This window comes from Oryctolagus cuniculus, unplaced genomic scaffold, assembly GCF_051225735.1.
Source record: "Oryctolagus cuniculus isolate XC-2025 breed Fujian yellow rabbit unplaced genomic scaffold, ASM5122573v1 ptg000089l, whole genome shotgun sequence".
NCBI lineage: Eukaryota > Metazoa > Chordata > Mammalia > Lagomorpha > Leporidae > Oryctolagus > Oryctolagus cuniculus.
In genome coordinates this window covers 1-22,368 of record NW_028301692.1, presented here as the reverse complement: position 1 = coordinate 22,368, position 22,368 = coordinate 1, and the positions used below count along the sequence as shown (strand labels likewise).

At 42.0% G+C, this 22,368-nt stretch overlaps 1 protein-coding gene across 1 annotated transcript; it reads left to right on the top strand.

The window, feature by feature from the left end:
• Window positions 1-23: 23 nt before the first annotated feature.
• LOC103347526 (rho GTPase-activating protein 20-like) lies at window positions 24-22,355 on the top strand (the record flags this gene model as incomplete). Its single annotated transcript, XM_089325324.1, has 7 exons — window positions 24-678; window positions 4,355-4,498; window positions 6,959-7,000; window positions 8,192-8,276; window positions 14,672-14,749; window positions 16,891-16,957; window positions 22,176-22,355. Coding segments are annotated over exons 2-7 (478 nt in total), but the record flags the coding sequence as incomplete, so codon positions are not given.
• Window positions 22,356-22,368: the final 13 nt, after the last annotated feature.

Below are 22,368 nucleotides of genomic sequence, written 5' to 3'. Positions count from 1 at the left end.
TAGGCTGCAATCATTGGGGTGTGCGGCTTTTGGATGGGTTGTTTTAGAACCCTCTGTGTACCACAGACTTTGTGGAAAACATCCCTTCCATCATTCCACCAGCAGTTGTCCATGGTTACCAAGACCTCCGTGTTAGTAAGTCCAATGATGAGTCCTCAGTAACCACCTGCCTTACCTTCCATAGCGTTTGATGGGAGCGATGGCTCCCTTCTTGTTATCCTCTCAGTTCTCCACTTACCTGACACCTCTTGGTCTGAGCGGCTGTCTTCTTTGGCACGCCTGTAAGACGATACTTGCCCTAGGTTCTCCCTTGGATGTGTTCCCTGTCCAACTCTCTCAGTGCCACCTGCTCTTTGAGACCTGTAAAACCTGAAACCCCATTGGCATCTGTAGTTGGAGAGCCTTGTCTGAGGAATTGAGATGACAGTTTTATCATGTGTCACTCCTAATGACTGGCATCAAACTAGTCTGTGACCATTGACTAGCTACTCTTTGGTGTTTGCTGTTGAGCAGGGACGATGATTTTCAAGAGGCTGGGACTTCAGAGGATGCAAGTGCTTCAAAGGGACGTGAACGAAGACTACTGGTGCACGGTCCGATAAAGTTAAGAACGGGTAATAAGAAAACAAAGCATCAGGCTTTTTTGTACAAGGACGTACTGAAAATCTCGAACATTCGGTAGGTGCATATGCTGCATGCTGTCCTGATCATCGTGAAATATATTGTCTCTAACAAAATTCATTTTCATGCACTCTTTCTCAGCAAGTAGCATGTTTTTACTTTGTTTTTGCCAGTGATTTCATTCTTCACTTATTAAACAAGTAGTCATGGAAGTTTTATTCTGTATTGTGCCCCTGTAGACAGTGGAATCAAGAATGGGAGAGACAGGGTTCCTCTCTCTCTCTCTCTCTCTCTCTTTGAACATTTATTTATTTTAAAGGAAGAGTTAGAGAGAGGTAGAGGCAGTGAGAGAAAGAGAAGGGCGGGGGAGAAAGAGACACAGAGAGAGACAGAGACAGTCTTCCATCCGCTGGTTCACTCTCCAGATGGCAGCAAATGCCGAAGCTGCACCAGTTGGAAGCCAGGATCCAGGATCCAGGATGCAGGATCCAGGAGCTTCTTCCAGATCTTCCACATGGGTACAGGCGCCCAAGGACTTGGGCCATCTTCTAATGCTTTCCCAGGCCATAGCAGAGAGCTGTATTGGATGTTGAGCAGCCGGGACTGGAACTGGTGGCATGCTGGCACTGCAGGCAGTGGCTCTACCTGCTACGCCACAGTGCTGGTCCCAGGATTCTTCTTTCTTGAGTCTTGCCTAGAGATGATCAAACTAAGAAAGAGACAATTGAAGATTGTAATAATGTGCATCTGATAGTAGGAAATAAACAGTGCCATGTGGAGAGTGTCAGAGAAGAGTCCCACTAGGGTGCCTCTGTGAGATGCAACATTGAAACCATTCCTCTGGTGTGAGAAGCAGCCACCTGTTCTATAGACTGGGTGTCCCGATTTGCCTGGCTGAGGGGACTGCAGGCCATCGTGTATGCAGCTTGACCCTTTGGGAGCAGGGCTTCAGCAAGGCTGATGTTTCTGGAGCTCATTGTAATTGACCAGGTCAGAGGTGAGACTGAATAAGTGCTCAGGGTTCTGGTCACAGAGGATCTTGACAGATCCCAGTAAGGGGTTGAGAAATTCCTTTGAAGGGGTTTCCTTATGGAAATGGCCATATCAGGTAAATATTGTAGTATATCATTGTGGCTGCTGGGAGATAATGGATTGGAGAGCTGGCAGCAATATAGGAGGGAGACTATGTCCTGGAGATGATAACCCAGATCACTGATACCAAGGGCCCCAACTTGGGAGGGACAGTGAAAGCAAAAGGTACAGGAGGCAGATTTGGTGTGCCGGTTGGAGATAGACACAAGTGGTCACTCCCACTGTCAGCCTTGAACACAAATGCAACCAGTACACAGCCTGGAATAAGGCAACTGCTTAATACACGTGTGCAGGGAAGGAGTAGGCAGGAATAGACTGATCTGGACATCTGCTTATCTGCTCCACCTGTGTTTTCATAATTTATGAAATATTATATAAGACAAAGACTAGTTCCACAAACAAAATCTCACCAGGAAGTGAGTAAAGAAAAATAAAAGTTGCCAGTGCTGCCCTCCCCTTGGCTTCCAGTTCTGCCCTGTCCTAGAGCAGAGAAGCAAGACTCAGGCCCAGTTTTATAAAATGCAGTCTCATCTTAGTGACAATCATATGAGGTATGTTGGATCAGGGGTGTGTTAAGCGCAATCTGTGTGTTCAGGATATCTTGTACCTCCTCTTGCCTAATCCTTGCTTTCACTATCTGAGATGGGTCTGTATTCTTGTTTTCCAACAGGCTCTGATGCTAAGAGAGCCCCAGTGGCTGCCTCAAGGTCACCACAGTAGTCGTGGGTCCATGATTTTTTTTTTTTTAAGATTTATTTTATTTATTTGAAAGTCAGTTAGAGAGAGATGTAGAGACAGAGAGAGAGGTCTTCCCTCCATTGGTTCACTCCGTAGATGGCCGCAACAGCCAGAGTTGTGCCGATCTGAAGCCAGGAGCCAGGAGCTTCTTCCAGGTCTCCCACATGGGTGCAGGGGCCCAAGGACTTGGGCCATCTTCTACTGCTATCTCAGGCCATAGCAGAGAGCTGGATTGGAAGAGTAGCAGCCGGAAGTAGAACTGGCGTCCATATGGGATTCCGGTGCTTCAGCAGGCCAGGGCTTTACCCACTGTGCCACAGCGCTGGTCCTGTGAGCCCATGTTTAAAACTAGATCTCTTTATTATAGTACCGGCTCTCACCCAGCTGCCTCAACACTTTGTATTCTTTTGGATCCCATGGCAGATTTTATGACAATTTCATTTCAATCGCTTTAAATCATAGGGAGCCCTGTGGCCAAATCCTTGAACATCCTCCTTAAGGCTTAGAGCTCTTCACGTCTACCACTCACCTGAGAGTTAGATTTGTAAATGAACAAGGCAGCATGCCAGAGGGCGAAAGTGGGGTGGACCAAACCAGTACTGAGCAATATCACTGCTGAAGCTGCGATATTGTCACCCTGTGCTCTCTGCAGAAAAAAATGGGAGGTGTTTTCTTCCCTTATGGATAAGACGTTGAGCACTCGGACTAAGGTACATTTTGTTTTGTGCTTTTATTTTGGCTGCAGTCTGTAGGACACAGTATTTTTTTAAGCCAGAATCTGTGGGGCAGATGATCTGAACCAAATCTTAAGAAGGAAATTTGAGCTGGTGTCATGGCTCATCTGGCTAATCCTCCGCCGGCGGCGCTGGCACCCCGGGTTCTAGTCCCGGTTGGGGCACCCAATTCTGTCCTGGTTGCTCCTCTTCCAGTCCAGCTCTCTGCTGTGGCCCGGGAAGGCAGTGGAGGACGGCCCGGGTGCTTGGGCCCTGCACCCGCATGGGAGACCAGGAAGAAGCACCTGCTCCTGGCTTCGGATTGGCAGAGCACCGGCCATAGCAGCCATTTTGGGGATGAACCAACGGAAGGAAGACCTTTTTCTCTCTCTCACTGTCTAACTCTGCCTTTAAAAAAAAAAAAAAAGAAATTTGAAAGAAGCTGTCTTTAGAGAAGGAGTGGAGAGGGTCCCCCCACCCCGCCAGGATCATTTTGAATATTTATAGCACCTTTCACGGGCTGGAGAAAATCATCAACTTAAAAATTTAGCCTGTTATGGATTTATTGAATTTTGAATCCAGCTTGCAGTTAGTTGCCTTGGCAGTGCCAGCCTCAGTGACTTCACAGGCTTTGTACAGCCCAGGGACCAGACATTCACCATCCCAGCTTTCAAGATGCAAAATTTGTATAAGAATTAAGATTCAAAGGTATTTGTAATATCTGAAACTAAGGTTATTCCAAGATTATGTATGTATAGTCTATCTCTGTGAAGAAGAAAATTTTATAAATAATTCATCCATGATTTAATCTTTGTTCAACCCCTCAGCCACTCTGTTGAAGTCAATCAGATGTGCATGACCAGAGAGTGAGTGATTCTCTTAAGATGTAACACCTTTAAAATACAGAGTATGGCCTCAAGTCCATAGTCAGCATTCAGAAACAGACCAGTCCACCTGTTGCCACTGGCTGCCGTTAATCTTGTGTGTGTGGGCCCCTTGTGGGCCAGCCTTCACTGAGCACATGATTTTGTCCAGGTCCACCTGACTCTTGCCTGTGCTGTGCACTGAGAGGGAATAGATGGATGTGAGCTTTTCTTGGTTATGGAACATGGAGGATTGGGGTTTGCTCAGGAGAGGATGTGCTCTCAGTACATTTAAGAAAAAAACATCTTGCTTGATGATCTTTTTAGGTACAGCAAAAATATTTACTACAAATATGTCATCCCTGTCAATGAAATATGGATTTCCAAATGCATTGTTGAGGAAGGTGATACCAGTGCCTCCAGGTGCCTGAATATTGGCTGGCCCATGGCGAATTATAGGGCCAAGTTCTTGTAAGTATCACTGCTGAGTCTTGTAATTTTACTTTGATATAGAAGGATATAACCCTTATTGCCTTTTCTAGCAAAGATAGAGAAATGCACCTAAATTTTCTTCCAAACTTGTTTTTTTTTGGGGGGGGGGGATTGGTAAGCATTTTAATTTGACCCTATAATAATCTGCTGCCTCATGCTTTGACTTCCAGCCATGGCACTTGTATGACACATATTTTCCCCAAGAGGTTTTTATGTGCCAATATGTGTGGAGAGAATGAAATGGGAACTGTTGGAATGATTTGCTTTGGTCTGAAGCAATGGTTTTCCAAGGGCTCCATGAGCTACTTGGGGAGTGGGTATTTTGGATTAATAAAAATAGATTTGAGAGAGCAAGGCTCTGGGGCCCCTCTCCAATATCCTCCAGCCTCTAGGTCTAGGCTTTTGTGTGTTTCAACTAGTAGAGTAGATCAATTCAGCTTGAAAAAGTCCTTTTATTCTCCCAAAGTAATGACCTAAAGAAATAATACTTGATATACAAATTAAATTATATCCTGGGTTGCTAGAATTGCTATTTGGTGTCTTCAGTGATACGGCCACCTGAAACAAAGATTTGATTCATGCGATGTGGGTGAGTTTTCCAAGGCCCACTTTGAGGCTGGTATGAGGAAAGGAAACGGGGCTCCATTTCCTAGACATCTTGTGTGTCTGTTTTTGTGTACGCAGGTACCTTGCAACCTCTGCCTGCTGCTCTGAACAGGCACAAACCCAATGTCCTGTGTGTTTTTCACATAGACAGTTCATCCCAGGTGCTTGGTGCTCTTTTTTGCTCTCCTCCTCTCCTCACTCCCTCCAGGTCTGTCAGGTCATATTGAAGTTGATACAATGGAGATATATCCAAACTGTTAATCAACTCAGTTCTGTGATGGAACTGCTTGCAAATATTACTGAGAACAAAGCCATGCTTGTACCACTGTCTGCATGTCTTCTTTGCCATGACAAATTTTCTCCCTAGGTTCTCAGATTCTATTGCTTAATGTCTTCTTAATCTTGCAGGTGATAGGAAGCTGCCTATTTGTGGTGCCTTTGATGAGGAGTTCCACTAGACAGTTTTTTGAATGAGGGAGAAGCGTGGGCACGAGGTGGACATAGGCTATATTGGCTGTGAAGCTATGTAAACACATACAACACATTTACAACAATGCCCAGCACCGAGTACATTTGCTGTTGGCTGTTATCACTCTTATGCAAATTGGCATAAGTAACCCGTGGTGTTCAAGTCCATATGAAGGTGGAAAGCCAAGGAAATGTCCACTTTGCTGTGGAAGCATGTCCTGAGAAGGCATAGAAATGCCGCGTGGGTGAGCTCTCGCTGGTAGAAATAGGAAATGTGGCAGCCCCTGCAGAAAAACCTGTTGCTTCCGTGAGTTCAATGTAGGACGACTGAGCAGGACTGAGCAATTCCACTGTGGAATATAGGTCCAAGAAAAGTGTAAACATACATACACTCTGTTTGTTCCTAACTCTGACTTTTGGGCACAAATGTTCCTAGCAGTGTTGTTCATTAGAGCCAGAAGTTAGCAACAAATTACATGTTCATGACCTGATGAATGGATAGTTATGACATGGTGTAGGATCTGGGGGTGGTGGAGAATAGCGTGTGGCTGCTTACTAGAGATTAGGGTTTACTCTCGGGATAATGAAAATATTCATGAGCAAGGTATTACAGGTGCTGCCGGCACAGGACCCAGTCATATAAATGGTCAGTTTTATTTTCCATGTAGTCAATCACTCCCCAGCTGTTTTGAATGCTAGTAAATTATAAGCCCATGTATGTTTGCGACTGCAGATCTTTTTCACTTTGGATTTCAAATACATTAATGATGTAGCAGGAAGGATATAAAACATTAGTCACCAAACACTAGGTGCTTTGACATCCTTCAGCACATCATAGCACTAAAATAATTTTCTAGGTATTTATTTGACATCTGACAATTCTGCAGCCTCTGTGAAGTACAGTGGTATGGATTTCCCCCCTAAAGTGAGCCCAGAGCATTCCATTCACATGCCCAGTCTCTTCAGTGTGACATAATCTGATCATAATGCTTTTTCCATTTGAATAGCACTTCAAGCTACAGGAGCACTCTGAGGTTTAATGACCTCCACTTTCGATGGTGGATACTGAGACTCCTGTCAGTTCAGTGACTCCTGTGATCACTGAGCTAGCATCCCATAGTTGCAATCCAGGGTTTCATTTCAAGTCAGCTTCTCCTTCCCTTGAAGAACTCTTTCCCATCGCTGTAATGTTGCTGTACAAGAGCAGACTCCACCCAGAGCCCTTGTGTGAGAGGGCACTACTTACGCCTGAGTCCCCGTCACCCACACTTGCCTGCTGGTGTGTTTGTCTGCAATGGTAGTCTTAATCAGATGGAATTAGTCTTTTATGTAGCTTACTATTTTCTCTGACTTCTCTGCTTGCAGTTCGAAGACATTTATGGAAAAATGGGAACGTCTGCTGGACAGGTATTTCTCTAGCATACAGATTTTGAATCTTTCGTTTGTGATAGGAGGCATAAATCTCTGCAAGCAGTGCCCCTACATGATTCCCACTTAAAAATGCTCTTCCCACTTGAAAATACTCTTAGATGATCTTGCAATCCTTGGTTTCTCTACATGTGCTGTAAGTCATGTTCCCTCATTCACATGAATGTTCTATTCACTGTTGAAGAAGTTCAAGATGTATCTTTCATCTTTCCCTCCATACAGCCTATGGATCAGAGCTAACAATATTCCCAATATGTATTAAATGTCTATAAATGTAGCTAGTACTGAGCTACTCAGTAGCTGAGTGGATCTACTCAGTGCTCTACTGAGTGAGTCTGAAAGCACCTGTTGCTTCCTACACTTGAAGCCATGAAGGCGGTCCAGATAGGAAAACGTTGAGGGGTGGATCTGCTGCCCAAACCACACATCAAGACACTCCCTGTTATTTTCCAGGCCATGCCGTCTTTCCCAGAATTATTTTCCTACTCATCTGGTTTTGTTGTTGTTCTTGTTTTGGCTTTTTAAAGATTTATTTATTTATCTGTTTGAGAGGTAGAGTTACAGAAAGAAGGAAAGGTGGAGGGTAAGCTCTTCCATCCACTGGTTCACTCCCCAAGTGGCCGCAATGGCTAGAGCTGGGCTGATCTGAAGCTAGGAGCCAGGAGCTTTTTCCTGGTCTGCTGTGGAGCTACAGGGGCCCAGGCCTTGGGCCATCTTCTACTGCTTTCGCAGGCCATAGCCAGGAGCTGGATTGGAAGAGGAGCAGCCGGGCCTGGAACCGGTGCCCATATGGGCTGCCGGTGCCACAGGCGGTGATGTTACCTCGTATGCCACAGCGATGCCACTCCTCATCTTTTGACCTTGCTGAGAAGTTCTACAAATCTAAATCTAAATAATATAAAAGTTATTTATAGATGAATATAAATATTTATATCCTGTAAGTATGCTATAGATATCTGTGCACAGAAATGCATATGTATGTCTCTGTATCAGTATATGTATTAGCTACCTCAAACAAGAGTTTCGTGTGTGTGTGTGTGTGTGTGTATATGTGTATATATAGGTACATATCAATGATGAGAAATATATAGAACATTTTGCCACATGAATTGATTTGAAGAGAAACATTAGCTAATTCATTAATTTTTGTTTCTTAATGATTTTGATTAGGTGTATAACTGAGTCGAAAGAGAAAGATCAAAAGCAGACGACAGTTCTACAGATAGAGTCAGATACCGTTAGCAACGTTCCTTATGTAAGTGTGTTTTGGACTCAACATTTTAAATTCCAATTTCCTGACTTTGACTGAAAGAGAGGTAGAGACAATGGGGATAGAGGTTTTAGGTAGAGAAACAGATAGAGATCAAGAAGTATGGGAAGAGGAACAATATAATGGAACAGAGGAGAGGAGAGAGGAGGGGATGAGAAGAAGAGGGAGGAGAGAGTGAGATTGGAGTGACAGAGAGAGATGGGAGAGTGAGAGTATTCCGAAGGGAACATGGAGAAATATATCTTCACCTACACATGCAATTTTTTTGTGTACATAAAAAAGTAAATGTTAGGTTATATGAAGCATTGGGAATCCACGATAACTCAGTGCTTATGCTTAGAAAGACTATTTCGTGTTAAATATCCACAGAGTTTCACATTTTCATAAAGTGTTTTTCCCAAGCCAGTATTCTGGGAATTAAATATTTCTGTTCATTTGTCACTACTTTCAAACAGTGTTTTTGTTTGTTCCCAGTTTTTCAATATTTATTTCATGTTAAAATATTTTTATTTATTTGGAAGGAATTTTAAAACCCTGAAATGTGTGAAAGAGTGATAGGACTATCACATCCAAATGTGCTGATTTGATGACATCTTGTCCTATTTTTGTTCCATAATTTATTTTCTCTGTCTGTCTCTTGATGTGTGTCTGGATATGCTTCTTTCTGAAGGCAGTTACATATGCTGCATGCCTTTATCTTCGAATACCTGTGTATTCCCAAGATCAAGATATAGTTTAGATAAACACCATACAGTCCTCACCTGGAAATGGAACATTGGTATAAATACTATTGCCACCTGTTGTTCATTTCATGTTCCAATTGATTGTTTGCTCTAGTAATGCTCCCTTTGTGGAACAGAATCCACTCTCTGAGTTAGGTGTTGCATTGAGCTGGTTACGTCCCACACCAAAGTCTGTCAGGATTGAATTAAACTTGGAGGGGTGAACCTTTGGAGAGATCGGTGTGTGTCTTCCTCATTTTTGTATGTTGTAGGGAAGAATATCTTCAGTTGGATCACATTTGATTTCTAAAATCATGACACACTAGCGCAGATCTTCATAACGGTGACCATGATAACACTGATACGCTATTTGACTTTTTTCTTTACAGCAGCTTCAGATCACAAAACATGGTATTCGCAGTGGAAAAAGCCTAGTCCAGCACAGCCATTTCCCAGCAGCTAATCAGAGCCAGGCATCTTTTATGAGCTGTTTTCCATAACCAGAGGAATTGCTTGAAGAAGTTGAAGTGGAGTTCTCCTGTAGGGAGGAGCACCCTTGTCTCAAGCTGCTTTGGTTTTAGTTATGGCAAATGGTTGCTCATCCTGGAATTTTTCAAAATCAATTTCATTTATGTATGGTTTTCATAAAATAATCATACCTAATGCTATTCATTCACACTTGAAAATCTGAGTTTTCTCTAATTTTCTCTTGATTTTATCTTACGGAAACTTGCCATTTCCTGTAGTAAAGTTCTGGTGCCAACCAATTTTCTAATTTGCTTTCATCCAAAAATGTGTAGATTTCAGCTTCACTTTAAAAAAAAAAAGATTTATTTATTTTATTTATTTGAAAATCAGACTTACACAGAGAGAGGAAATGCAGAGAGAGAGAGAGAGAGAGAGGTCTTACATCCGATGGTTCACCCCCCAATTGGCTGCAATGGCCAGAGCTGCACGGATCCGAAGCCAGGAGCCAGGAACTTTTTCCAGGTCTCCCACACAGGTGCAGGGGCCTAGGGACTTGGGCCATCCCACTGCTTTCCCAGGCCACAGAGGAGAGCTGGACTGGACTTGGAGCAGCCAAGTCTTGAACCAGCGCCCATATGGGATGCCAGTACTTCAGGCCAGGGCATTCACCCACTGCACCACAGCGCCAGCCCCTCAGCTTCACTCTTGAAAGGCACTTTTGCTGAACCTGGAAAGAATATCCTAGCTAATATTTCTCTCTCTACGCCTTGCAGATATTCCACTGTGTTCTGGTCACGATGCTTTCTGATAGCTTGAGTGATCCATGGTGACTGTCTTATTTGCCTATTTTTGTGTCCCTGCTTTCAGGATCTGTGCTCCTTCTCTGACTTACAGTAATATGACCACAATGTGCCAAAACATGGCTTTCTTTGAATCTATTTTGTTTGATATTTTCTGAGTTCCTTTAATTTGTAACTTTTTAAAAAAGATTTATTTATTTACTTGAAAGTCAAATTACACAGAGGGAGAAGGAGAGGCGCGGAGAGAGAGAGAGGTCTTCCATCCACTGGTTCACTCCCCAGATGGCCGCAACGCCTGGAGGCACTGCAATCCGAAGCCAGGAGCCAGGAGCTTCCTCCGGGTCTCCCACGTGGGTACAGGGGCCCAAGGACTTTGGGCCATCTTCTACTGCTTTCCCAGGCCACAGCAGAGAGCTGGATGGGAAGTGGAGCAGCCAGGACTTGAACTGGCACCCATATGGGATGCCGGCATACAGGCAGCGACCTTACCCGCTATGCCACAGCACCAGCCGCTAATTTGTAACTTTTTATTTTTGTCAAATTTGGGGAAATTTCACAGTGACTGCAAACATTTTTTCCTTCCTGTAGGCAGCAAATAGATGGGTTTTGTTTGTTAATCCATTCAGCCAGTCTGTGTCTTTTAACGGGGGATTTGAAGGCATTTAGATTGAAGATGACTATTAATAAGTAACTACTTTTCCCTGCCATTTTCCCAAAAATATTCCTGTTTTTTACGTTGAATTTCCTTTGAACTTTTACTGAGGGATTTTCTTCCTTTACCTTCTTTTGTAGTGATGACCATGTTTCTGTGTGCAACAAATCCTTAAGCATCTTTTGTGGGGCTGGACGGGTGGTGATAAATTCTTTGAATTTCTGTTTGTTATGGAAGGTCTTTATTTCACCTTCGTTCATAAATGAGATCTTTGCAGGTATGATATTGTTGGATGACATTTTTTTTCTTTTAAGCCTTGGAGTATATCTGGCCATTCTCTCCTAGCTTGTAGGGTTTCTGATGAGATGTCTGCTGTGAGTCTAACTGGAGATCCTCTAAAAGTACCATGACATTTCTCACATGCACATTTTAGAATCTTCTCCTTCTGTTTTACTGTGGTGAGTTTGATTACAATGTGGCATGATGAGGATATTTTCTGGTTATGTCTATTAGGAGTTTCATGTGCTTCCTTACTTGGATGTCCCTTTCTTTCTCCAAATTAGGAAAGTTTTCCGTTACTATTTCATTCAAAAGGCCTTCTAATCTTTTCTCTCTTTCCATGCCTTCAGGAACTTCTAGAACCTGTATGTTGGGTCACTTTATAGTATCTTGTAGATTTCCAACAGTGTTTTTTAGGTTTCTAATTTCCTCTTCTTGTGTTTGGTTTGACTGTATTCTTTCCTGTGCTTTGTCTCCTAAGTCTTATATTCTTTCTTCTTTTTTTTTTTTTTTTTTTCTACAGGCAGAGTGGGCAGTGAGACAGACAGAGAGAAAGGTCTTCCTTTGCCATTGGTTCACCCTCCAATGGCCGTTGCGGCCGGCACGCTGCAGCCAGCGCACCGCGCCGATCCGAAGGCTGGAGCCAGGTGCTTCTCCTGGTCTCCCTTGGGGTGCAGGGCCCAAGAACTTGGGCCATCCTCTACTGCACTCCCAGGCCACAGCAGAGAGCTGGCCTGGAAGAGGGGCAACCGGGACAGAATCCGGTGCCCCGACCAGGACTAGAACCTGGTGTGCTGGCGCCGCTAGGTGGAGGATTATCCTATTGAGCCGTGGTGCCGGCCCATATTCTTTCTTCTTCACTGATTATGTTGTTAAGGCTCCCCACTGCATTTTTAATTCATTTTATTATATTCTTCATTTCATTTTGATTTCTCTTTAAGGTCTCAATTTCATGGAGGAAATTTTATTTCATGTCCTGTACAGATTTCAGTAGTTTGTGCATTTATGTCCGATAACTTCTGTGTAATCTTACGATCAATTTTTAAACTTCCATTTCCTACATTTCTTCTGCCTCAATGTATTCACAATCTACTGTTGAAGGGTTTTACTCTTTTCAGGGTGTCATGTCGTGTTCCTTATTCTTGTTTCTTGAATTGGTGGGTTTGTTGTTTGGCATGTGTGGAGATACTTGTTGGTTTCTTCCTTTTCTTCTTCTTCTTCTTCTTTTTTTTTTTTTTTTTGGTCTAGTGGATTTTATCTGTGTACTGTGGCTCTGTAGATAAGTGGAATGTCTACTTTAAGTGAATATCTAGCTTGTAGTGGGTGTGATCAGGGAGCTCTGTTCAGTTCTCCAGGGTTAAGGGCATGTCTGAGGTGATACACCCAGGTTTGGCACAGTAAATCTCTCTCTCTGTTTTTTATCAGAAGGGAAATTTTTTCTGCTCAGCTGAGCTCCTCTCCTTAATGGAGACCAGTGCCTTAGCGCTAGCCCCAGTGGCTATAATATTCATCCACTCTGTCGCAGGGAGCACACAAAGGATCTGTGCAGTCCTCAGTGTAAGTTTAGATTCTCCAGCGATGTCTCTCACCAGGTAACCAGGAAGCCCTGAGCATGTGGAGTCTCCCAGTGTGAGTGCCCAAAGTCCCAGCCTCACCGTGGATCCTGCCTCACACCCTCAGTTTTTTTCACAGTCCCAGTAGAGAAGCCTCACAAAGTCACAGGCTCCTATCCCCCTGTTAGTTCTTCCCACTAGTCAGGGGTCTCCACTCAACTAGTTGCTGGGCATGGACACGAGCTGGCACAGCTGTTACATATGTCCAAAATGGCACCTGCTCTATTGGCTTGTTACAGAATGGCATTGTAAAGTGATTGGGGAAAGAGAAATTGTGTCCATACTTTTTTTCTCTTCTAGTTTGGAAAGTACACTTTCCTCGTTGGGGCTGCAAGCCAAGTTTTCTCTAGGCTCTCTTTGCAGCTTAATCACCAGTGCCTTGGACTACTGCTAGTACTGTCTGGTCTCACCTCACTTTCCAATGCCAGTGCGTAGGCTCTCGGTTGCTGGGCAGGCTCTCGGCTATTGGAGTCCCAAGTTGTGGGCATCCGTGCCATCCACAGGAGGTCCACCATGTCCCTCTAATTTTGGTAGAGTTTCCTCTGGCATTTTCTCCCCAACTCTTCCCTGAGACTACACTCTTTCCACTTTTTAAAAACTATCTTCTCCTGGACTAGGGCAGTAAGCTCTAATTTTTTCAATCATACCTTTCTTCCTTTTTCAGACTGACTGTTTCCAATTGATGTATTTTCAAATTCATTGTCTTCAATTTGCCATCTCACTTGTGCTTTTTAGTCCACCCACTGCATTGTTCTTTCAGATATTTTTCACAGCTAAAGTTCCCATTTTGAAATATCTTCTGTTTTTGTGCTGGGACAGCCTCTACTTTTTTTAATTTTTTTTTTTCATTTTCAGCACATTTGTTTTAATGTCTTGGAGCACATAGCTGCTTTTGTTGCATAATTTTCATATGAAACTCTTAGAGATCTGGTCACATTTCCCTGGCCGTTATATATGGAGTAACATCTCATATGGAAAAGAAATGAAACTCATTTCCATATTTTCTAATTATTGAATAGCTTAAGTTACATGCTTATAAGCAGCTCCATCTATGTGTTCATAGAGAGAACAGGACCAGAAAAGAAGGCCCATACCCTTGTACTGCTTATTTTGAATTTAATGATTTCCATATACCATGAAAATCCATTATGTTACAAACCAGATAAATTGGAAAAAGATGAGTAATCCTTCAAAAGAGTTTTTTTCCTTAAAAAATTCTGTGAAAGTGTTCATGTACAGTTTTAAAATTCTATGGGTATCTCAAAAAAGAACTCAGATGTCTAGAATTTTCAGCCTTGAATTCTGGGTTCATGGTCTCAATACATTTTGACAATGAAAATCTAAAAAGGGTGATCTGACTAGGAGAAGGTATTCCCTACATAGTGGTTTATGGAGCAAGAATGCCTGTGAGAGCCAGTTCTTACTCTCATTTGACGAGGACTGAATATATGGTATGCAAAGAAATCAATCTAAACATAAAAACACAACTCATCAAGAGAAGGAGAGAGACTGACTCCTTGTTGAACTATTCCCTGCATGATGGAAATAGTCTTTGGGTGTTAGGCTCTTTCTGAATTGAGGTTCTTTCTGTTTGGGCCTAAGCAGTTATATTTTTAGTATCATAACTCCTCTATTAGAAACATGTTAATTAATTGAAATTCTTTCTTCTGGCTTTGTGTTACGTAAAGTAATAAAAATCAGTTATCATTAAGGTTTGGTGCTTCATATGTATTTTGCTTTGTCATTACTCAGACTTTACCCTGAAACCAAGAGTTTCATAATTATGTAACCATATACTTTAACATTCTCCTGTATCAGCAGTTTTTTCTTCTTTTCCCTTTTACAGTCTGGAATTATAACAGTTACCAATTTAGACACAGTGAGTGACGTTATCCATATGGCACTACCAGTGCTAGGATTAAGTGTAAGTAATCTGAAAGATACTTTGAGTTAAATAACAACTTTGGTTTTTGAGATGAATATATTTTCCCTTTGATCCAGATACATGCACACATGCTTACAGTGTATATTTGTAAAATACAGTTCCGGGCAAAGAGACCAATTGTAGGCAGCAATATATTTTGTCCCCAGAACCATGTGCACATGTGGGAATGGAAAACGTTGGAGATGTATTTGTCTTTGTATGGGTATTGCTCTTCTGTTCCGATTTTAAATTTCATGTGAACTGAAAGCCATAATTTAATGAAATTGGAGTATAATTTCAGATTGCTATTGTCATGTATTTTATTTTTTTTGTGTGTATATATATAAATGTATATATATATACACACAAAAATATCTTACATGCTTCCTAATAACCTTGTCTGTTGGATTGCTATTTCTGTATATTCTGGTTTCTCCAATCCCACACCTATCATCTCAGTGTACACAAACCTAATAGACATGTCTAGTTGAATTTTTTTTTTAATTTTTGAGGGTCGGAGAGGACAGAGATAGCAAGAGGGATGAAGACAGACACAGAGAGAGGAAGACACAGAAATACATAGAGAGGGTGCTCGCCTCTGTTGGTTCAATCTCTGGATGCCCACAGCACCTAAGGGTGGTCTGAAGCTAAGGTCTGGATGCAGGAGTACGATTCAGGTACCCCACGTGGGTGGCAGGAACCCAGTTACTTGAGAATTCATAGCTGCTTCCCAGAATGCACATTAGCAGGGAGCTGGAATCAGGACCTAGAACTTGGATTGGAACCCAGCTATTGTGGCGTGAGTCTCAGGCATCTTCAAACCACCATGCTAAAATCTCACTCCTTGTAAATTTGGACATGAAGAACACCTGCATAAAAGCTGTATGCCTTAGATGCTGATTCAGGGAATGATATATCTGGTGCCTCTAATAAATTATTAAAGAGCAAGATAAGAGTTGAATGAAAGCTTGCTCTTCGGGGAATGTGTGTGCACACCACATACATGTCTTTTTTAAAAACTTGTTTTATTTGAGAGACATAGACAGACAGAAGAGTTTATGTCTATGGTTTCACTCGACAAGTGCCTACAGCAGCAGTAGAGCTGATGCCTGGAGCTGAGAACTTAATCCAGGTCTCTTGTGTAGATGATAGAAAGCCAGCTAAATCCAGTAAAACACAGCATTCTTCAAAGAGACTGGAGATAGCTGAGAGTGGAATGATCAGGATTAGACTTACCTTTACTAGTGAAGTGGCATAAATATGATTCTTTATTCCTTAGGTCACTTGGGATAATAGCATTGTGATCCTTGTCAAAAGTCATATGGCATGAATCTGGGGTGTAGTCTTGGAGGCTCAGAAAGGGACCGAAGTTATTTCGGTCAGTCCTGTTAACTCGAATAGCATTGGCACTGGTCCCAATTATTTTCTTGTTTGGAAATGTAGAAATGCTAAAGAAATACATCCTTGATCTGGCTAAAAAGCCCATGAGAGTTTCTCAGGCATGGAAAGCCAAGACACTGTGGCAAAAAAATGACCTAAATGGAAGATCTCTGTGAGTGAGATCCCAGTGGAAAGAACAGGCCATCAAAGAAGGAGGCACCTTTCTCTGAAGGGAGGAGAGAACTTTCACTTTGACTCTGGCCTTGTCTAATAAGGCCGGAGTTTGTGAACCCAAGAGGTTTCCATAGCCTTGGCAGCTCATGACAAGAGCCTCGGGTGATTACTGACGTCATAAATAAGAGTGTCAACTGTTAAATCAATAATAGGAGTCACTGTGCACTTGCTGCCCATGTAGGATCTGTGTTTTTAATGTGTTGTACTATGTGAATGAATGGTAAGACTTATCTTCAAACAGTACTTTATGCTTTGTATGTCTGTGTGGGTACAAAGTGTTGAAATCTTTACTTAGTATATACTAAGTTGATCTTCTGTATATAAAGAGAATTAAAAATGAATCTTACTGAAGAGTTGGTTGGGAGAGGGAGTAGGAGATGGGATGGTTTGCGAGTGGGAGGGTGGTTATGGGGGGAAAATGCTTTCAAAATTTATATTTATTAAAGTTTTCTAAAAAACAAAAGAAATACATCCTTGAAGTATGCCCTGACAAAGACTTGTGATACTTAGTTCTTTTTGTCTCTAAGGGCTCAGAAATGGACTACCAATTGTGGGTCTATTCAAACCAGAGAAAGACCTCTTACCCGCTCATCGGTAAGTGTCCAGCAAAATAAAAAATGAAATGTATTGCTTCAAAATGGTAACTATTAATTTCCAGACTATGCATTGTTTGTTCTTAAGCTTAAATATCTTTACAAGGGAGAAAACAACCTCATGTAGTCAGTACTCATTTATAAAAGGAATTGCCAAGTGTATACTCTACCCTGGGTGCCTGACAACATATCTTCATACAGCAATTTAAGTTGTAGTTGGAAAAGAAACTGAAGTTTTATTCTCTGCTTTTCCATGTGGATAGCACAACTGTCTTGGAATAGTCCTTTTTTTTTTTCTTTTTTTGTAATGAAATGAAAATGGGGTCGAAGTTCATCTCTCCAAACATTTGATTGATGCCCATATACTGGTTTGTATTCCCCTTTCCATTTCTAGTCTCATAGGTAATCTCTATTTTTAAGTCTTGCAAAATCTGTCAGGTCTATGTCCAAGTATACCACTCTCCCTCCTCCTTCCTTTCTTATTCTTTCTTTTAAGTTTTATAATAACATACTTTCAGTTTACTTTAAAATCATATGCTTAACCCTCCACTAAGTAAAAAATTTACCAGTAGTAAGAAAGAACAACAACACTCTTCTAAATAGTAGAGGAACAGGTTATTATTTACAGACAAGGGCTTTAAACAATAATCACATCTCAAAATGTGAATTTTACTCATATACATTAAATTTTTGTACTCTATTTGGTACCACAGATCAAGGAAAGCATATGATATTTGTCTTTTTGGGACTGGCTTATTTAACTAAATATAATGGTTTTCCGATGCATCCATTTTCTTGCAAAAGACAGAATGTTGTTCTTTTTTGTGGTTGAATAGTATGTATATAGCACATTTTCTTTATCCAGTCATTGGTTGATGGACAGTTGGGTTGATTTTATATCCTAGCTATTGTGCAATTGAGCGACAATAAACATGGGGGTACAGATAACTCTTTCGTGCACTGATTTCCTTTCCCTTGGTAAATTCCCAGGTGTGGGATGGCTGGGTCACATGATAGGTCTATTTTCCTGTTTTTGAGGAATCTTCATACTGTGTTCCATAATGGCTGTATTAATCTACATTTCCACAGATGTGTATTAGGGTACCTTTTTCCTACGTCCTCACCAACATTTATTGTTTGTTGATTTCTGCATGAAAGCCAATTTAATTAAGGTAAGGTGAAACCTCATGGTGGTTTTGTTTGCATGTCTCTGGTAGCTAGTGATCCTGAGGATTTTTCTTGTGTCTCTTGGCCACGTGAATGTCCTCTTTTGAAAAATGCCTGTTCAAGTCCTTTGAGCATTTTGTAGCTGGGTTGCTTGTTTTGTTGTTGTTGAGTTTCTTGAGCTCTTTATAGATTCTGGATCTTAATCCTTTATCTGTTGTATAGTTTGCCAGTGTTTTATTCCATTCTGTCGGTTGCTTCTTCACTTTGTTGAGTGTTTCCTTTGTAGAAGCTTCTTACTTTGATGTAATCCCATTTGTGTATTTTTGCTTTGATCTCCTTGCTTCCAGGGTCTTTTTCAAGAGGTGTTTGCCTATGCCAGTGTCTTGCAGAGGTTCTCCAATGTTCTCTAGCAGTTTGATGGTATCATGTCATAGATTGAAATTCTTGATCCATTTTGAGTGGACTTTTGTATAGGGTATATAGGTATATAGGTAGGGTTCTTACCTCATACTTCTGCACATGTATATACAACTTTCCAGCACCATTTGTTGAAGATACTGACCATTCTGTAGGTATTGATTTTAGCTCATTTGTCCAAAGATTAGTTGGTTGTACATGTTGGATTGGTTTATGAAGATTCTATTCTGTTTCATTGATCTATGTATTTATTTTAGTGTCAGATCCAAGCTGTTTTGATTATAGTAGTATGCTTTTTTAAAAAAAGATTTATTTATTTATTTACTTATTTGAAAGTCAGAGTTTCACAGAGAGAGGAGGGGCAGAGAAAGAGAGAGATCTTCCATCCGATGGTTCACTCCCCAGTTGGCCACAACGGCCGGCGCTGTGCTGATCCAAAGCCAGGAGCCAGTAGCTTCTTCCAGGTCTCCTACGTGGGTGCAGGAGCCCAAGGACTTGGGCCATCTTCTGCTGCTTCTCCAGGCCATAGCAGAGAGCTGGATTGGAAGTGCAGCAGCGGGGTCTTGAACCGGCATCCATATGGGATTCCGGCACTTTAGGCCAGGGTGTTAACCCACTGCACCACAGTGCTGGCCCCTGTAGTATGCTTTTAAATCTAGTATTGTAATGCTCCCAGTTTTGCTTTTGTTGTTTAGTATTGTTTGAGCTTGTTGGGCTCTCTTGTTTTTCTGTATGAATTTTAGCATCATAGTCTCTAGATCTGAGGAGAATGCCTTTGGTATTTTCATTGGATCACATTGAATCTGTAAATTTCTTTCTGTCATATGGACATTATGATGATAAGTCTTCTGATCCATGAACATGGAAGATTTTTCCATTTTTGTCTGTTTTCTATTTCTTTAATGCTCAATAATTTTCATTGTAGAGATCTTTCACCTTCTTGGTTCAGTTTATTTCAAGGTGTTGACATTTTTGTAGCTATTGTGAATGGGACTGATCTTACCAGTTCTTTGTCAGGCTTGGCATTGTCTGGGTACACAAAGTCTATTACTTTTTTGCATTGATTTTATATCCTGCAACTTTACCAAGCTCTCTTATGAGTTCCAGTAGTCTTTTAGTGGAGTTTCTGGTTCCCCTGTGTTTATGAATGTGTGTGTGTGTGTGTGTGTGTGTGTGTATACATGCATGCATGTCATCTGCAAACACATATATATTTATTGTGAAATTATGTCAAGAAGTTATTTGGGCATGATTAAAAATTAAGATAATCACATTCAAACTCCTAAAAGGTTTTTTGATGAACAAACATGTACAGTTCAGCCATTCTTTTTGTTGAATTTTCTAGCACTTGATCTTGAGGTTGTTGATAAAAACATTATACTTCTCCTAAAATAGTTGTTGAATTAACCTATATAAAGAAGAAACCATTCATGAATCATCATGTGTTTCAGTGTCTCTCATAGAAACAAGCCCTGGAAAGGAAGGGAGGCATACTATTTGTCATAGACTTTGTAATATAATGCTGGTGATTTCTATGAAAATCAAACAGTATTACTTACCTGGGCAATCTTCCTATTCTTCTTTCAACAGTCATGTAAAGGAACTAATGTGTAATTTATAATGTTTTCAAGTCACTTACAAAATTTGAAAATAAAGTTTCTGTTCTTTCTGAATGTACTTTGTCAGTCTCAAAATTCAGGAATTGCTAAATACATCTGAGGACAAAAGCCAACCACCGATTTTATGATGTTTCTCCTTAATTTTGACATCTTTGTAACAAGATAGCAATAGAGGCCGGCGCCATGGCTCACTAGGCTAATCCTCCGCCTTGCGGTGCCGGCACAGCGGGTTCTAGTCCCGGTCAGGGCGCCGGATTCTGTCCCGGTTGCCCCTCTTCCAGGCCAGCTCTCTGCTGTGGCCAGGGAGTGCAGTGGAGGATGGCCCAAGTTCTTGGGCCCCGCACCCCATGGGAGACCAGGATAAGTACCTGGCTCCTGCCATCGGATCAGTGCGGTGCGCCAGCCGCAGCGCGCTGGCCACGGCGGCCATTGGAGGGTGAACCAATGGCAAAAAGGAAGACCTTCCTCTCTGTCTCTCTCTCTCTCTCACTGTCCACTCCGTCTGTCAAAAAATAAAAAAAAATTAAAATAAAGATAGCAGTAGAGTTAGTGTGCAAATCAAATACTGTAAATGAATTTATTGAGTAGATGGCATTTGTTTATGTAAAATGTTTTTTCTGGAGGATGATTTGGACCCGAACAATGGCATGCACTGTGACTGGCTCCAAGAAATCCTAAGAGTGTATCTGTCGTTGGTGACTCCTAGCGGTCATTATGGATGTGTGTTTAATATGCTCTCAGTTCCTGATCATCTTTTTCTGTCCTGGTTATGCCGATGGTTTGGTTTTGTTAATATTGCAGTTGTAGAAGCTTCTTTTACCATGAAAGAGACAAGTTGCTATAATTCTTGCTCTGAACAGGGTATTAATGTCCCATGAAATGGAAAATTTAACTAATATGTCAGAAATTGAATAAAGGGAGCTTTCACTTTGTTGTTGAAAAGAAAATCCCTTTGACAGCACAGAATCGTGAAAACATGTTCGAAGTTTAGTTTTTGAGAGGCAAAAATAGACACAGAATGTTAAATTGCTAGTTCTATCCTTAAAGGTCCACGAAGATTGGAGGTGTCCTAGGGCAAGGGCCAGGAGCCAGAAGGCAGGTCATCAGTCCAGTCTTGCACGTGAGTGGCAGGAACATCAGTGTTCAAGACAACAGCTCTGCATCTTAGGGTCTGATCTGCATTTGCAGAGAGCTTCAGTCAGGATCCATGATCAAGGACCAAACCAGGTGGTCCAATGTGGGACAGAGGTGTCTTCATGGACATCCCAATTGCTAATACCCACCAGGAGCAGAGGATCTTGAGAATTTCTTGGGTTGCCAGCAATTTAAAAATGAGAGAGGAAAGCAATGACATTACATGTACTCCGTGAACATCAGTTGGTAGGATGGCTCTGGGTCTCTAACACTCTGCAGCACTCCCTCAGCTAGTGAGCTGTGAGGGGCTCCCGAGAGGGCCAAAGTAGGAGGGAAGTGTAACAGCAGACCATGGCCCCAGAGCTCTTGAGAATCACAGGCTATAAAACTGACAGAGAAATGAAGTCTCTTTTCATGATCTAACATCGTGGGAGAGAGATTCTAGGTTACAGCAACTCATGACATATATGGCCCAATCATTTAAAAAATGCAGACCACTGATGTTTACTCATGTTTACTCATATGAGGACGTTAAAAATCTAGTTGGAGTCAAGGCAGATTTTAGCAGGCCTTCTACTTTACAACGGAAATAACAAGTCATCAGTGTGCAGTGCACTGAGGGATCTTGGTCTTCTAAGCTAGGCAATGGGCTACTACTTCTGTTTGCGTTGGAAAGGTCCTCTGCCTGGGTGCCTGCTTTATGCAGTGCCTCCCCAGAGAGAGCACACCTGATGCTCACTCCCAAGACACAGCTCTCTTCCTTGCAGAAGCCCCAGGAGAACTTGAGCTGTCCCCGGTGCTGTACCCACACTGACAACAAGGCATGTTTGATCATACCTGTCACCATCAGCCTGATGTGTATTGAGATTTCTCTCTGCCTAGGGCATGAGTGTCCATATGCTATCCAAGCAAGCTACCATCGAGCTGCCTTTCATAATCAGGAACCGGGGAAGTCCACCTCCGCCCTGAGCATGGAGGATCCCGTTCTGGAGATCTTGTCTGATGGAGGGATCCAGTTCGTGTTGAAGCCCAGGCACACGGCTAAAAGGCAGCGCCGGTGCGGTAAGTCTAATTT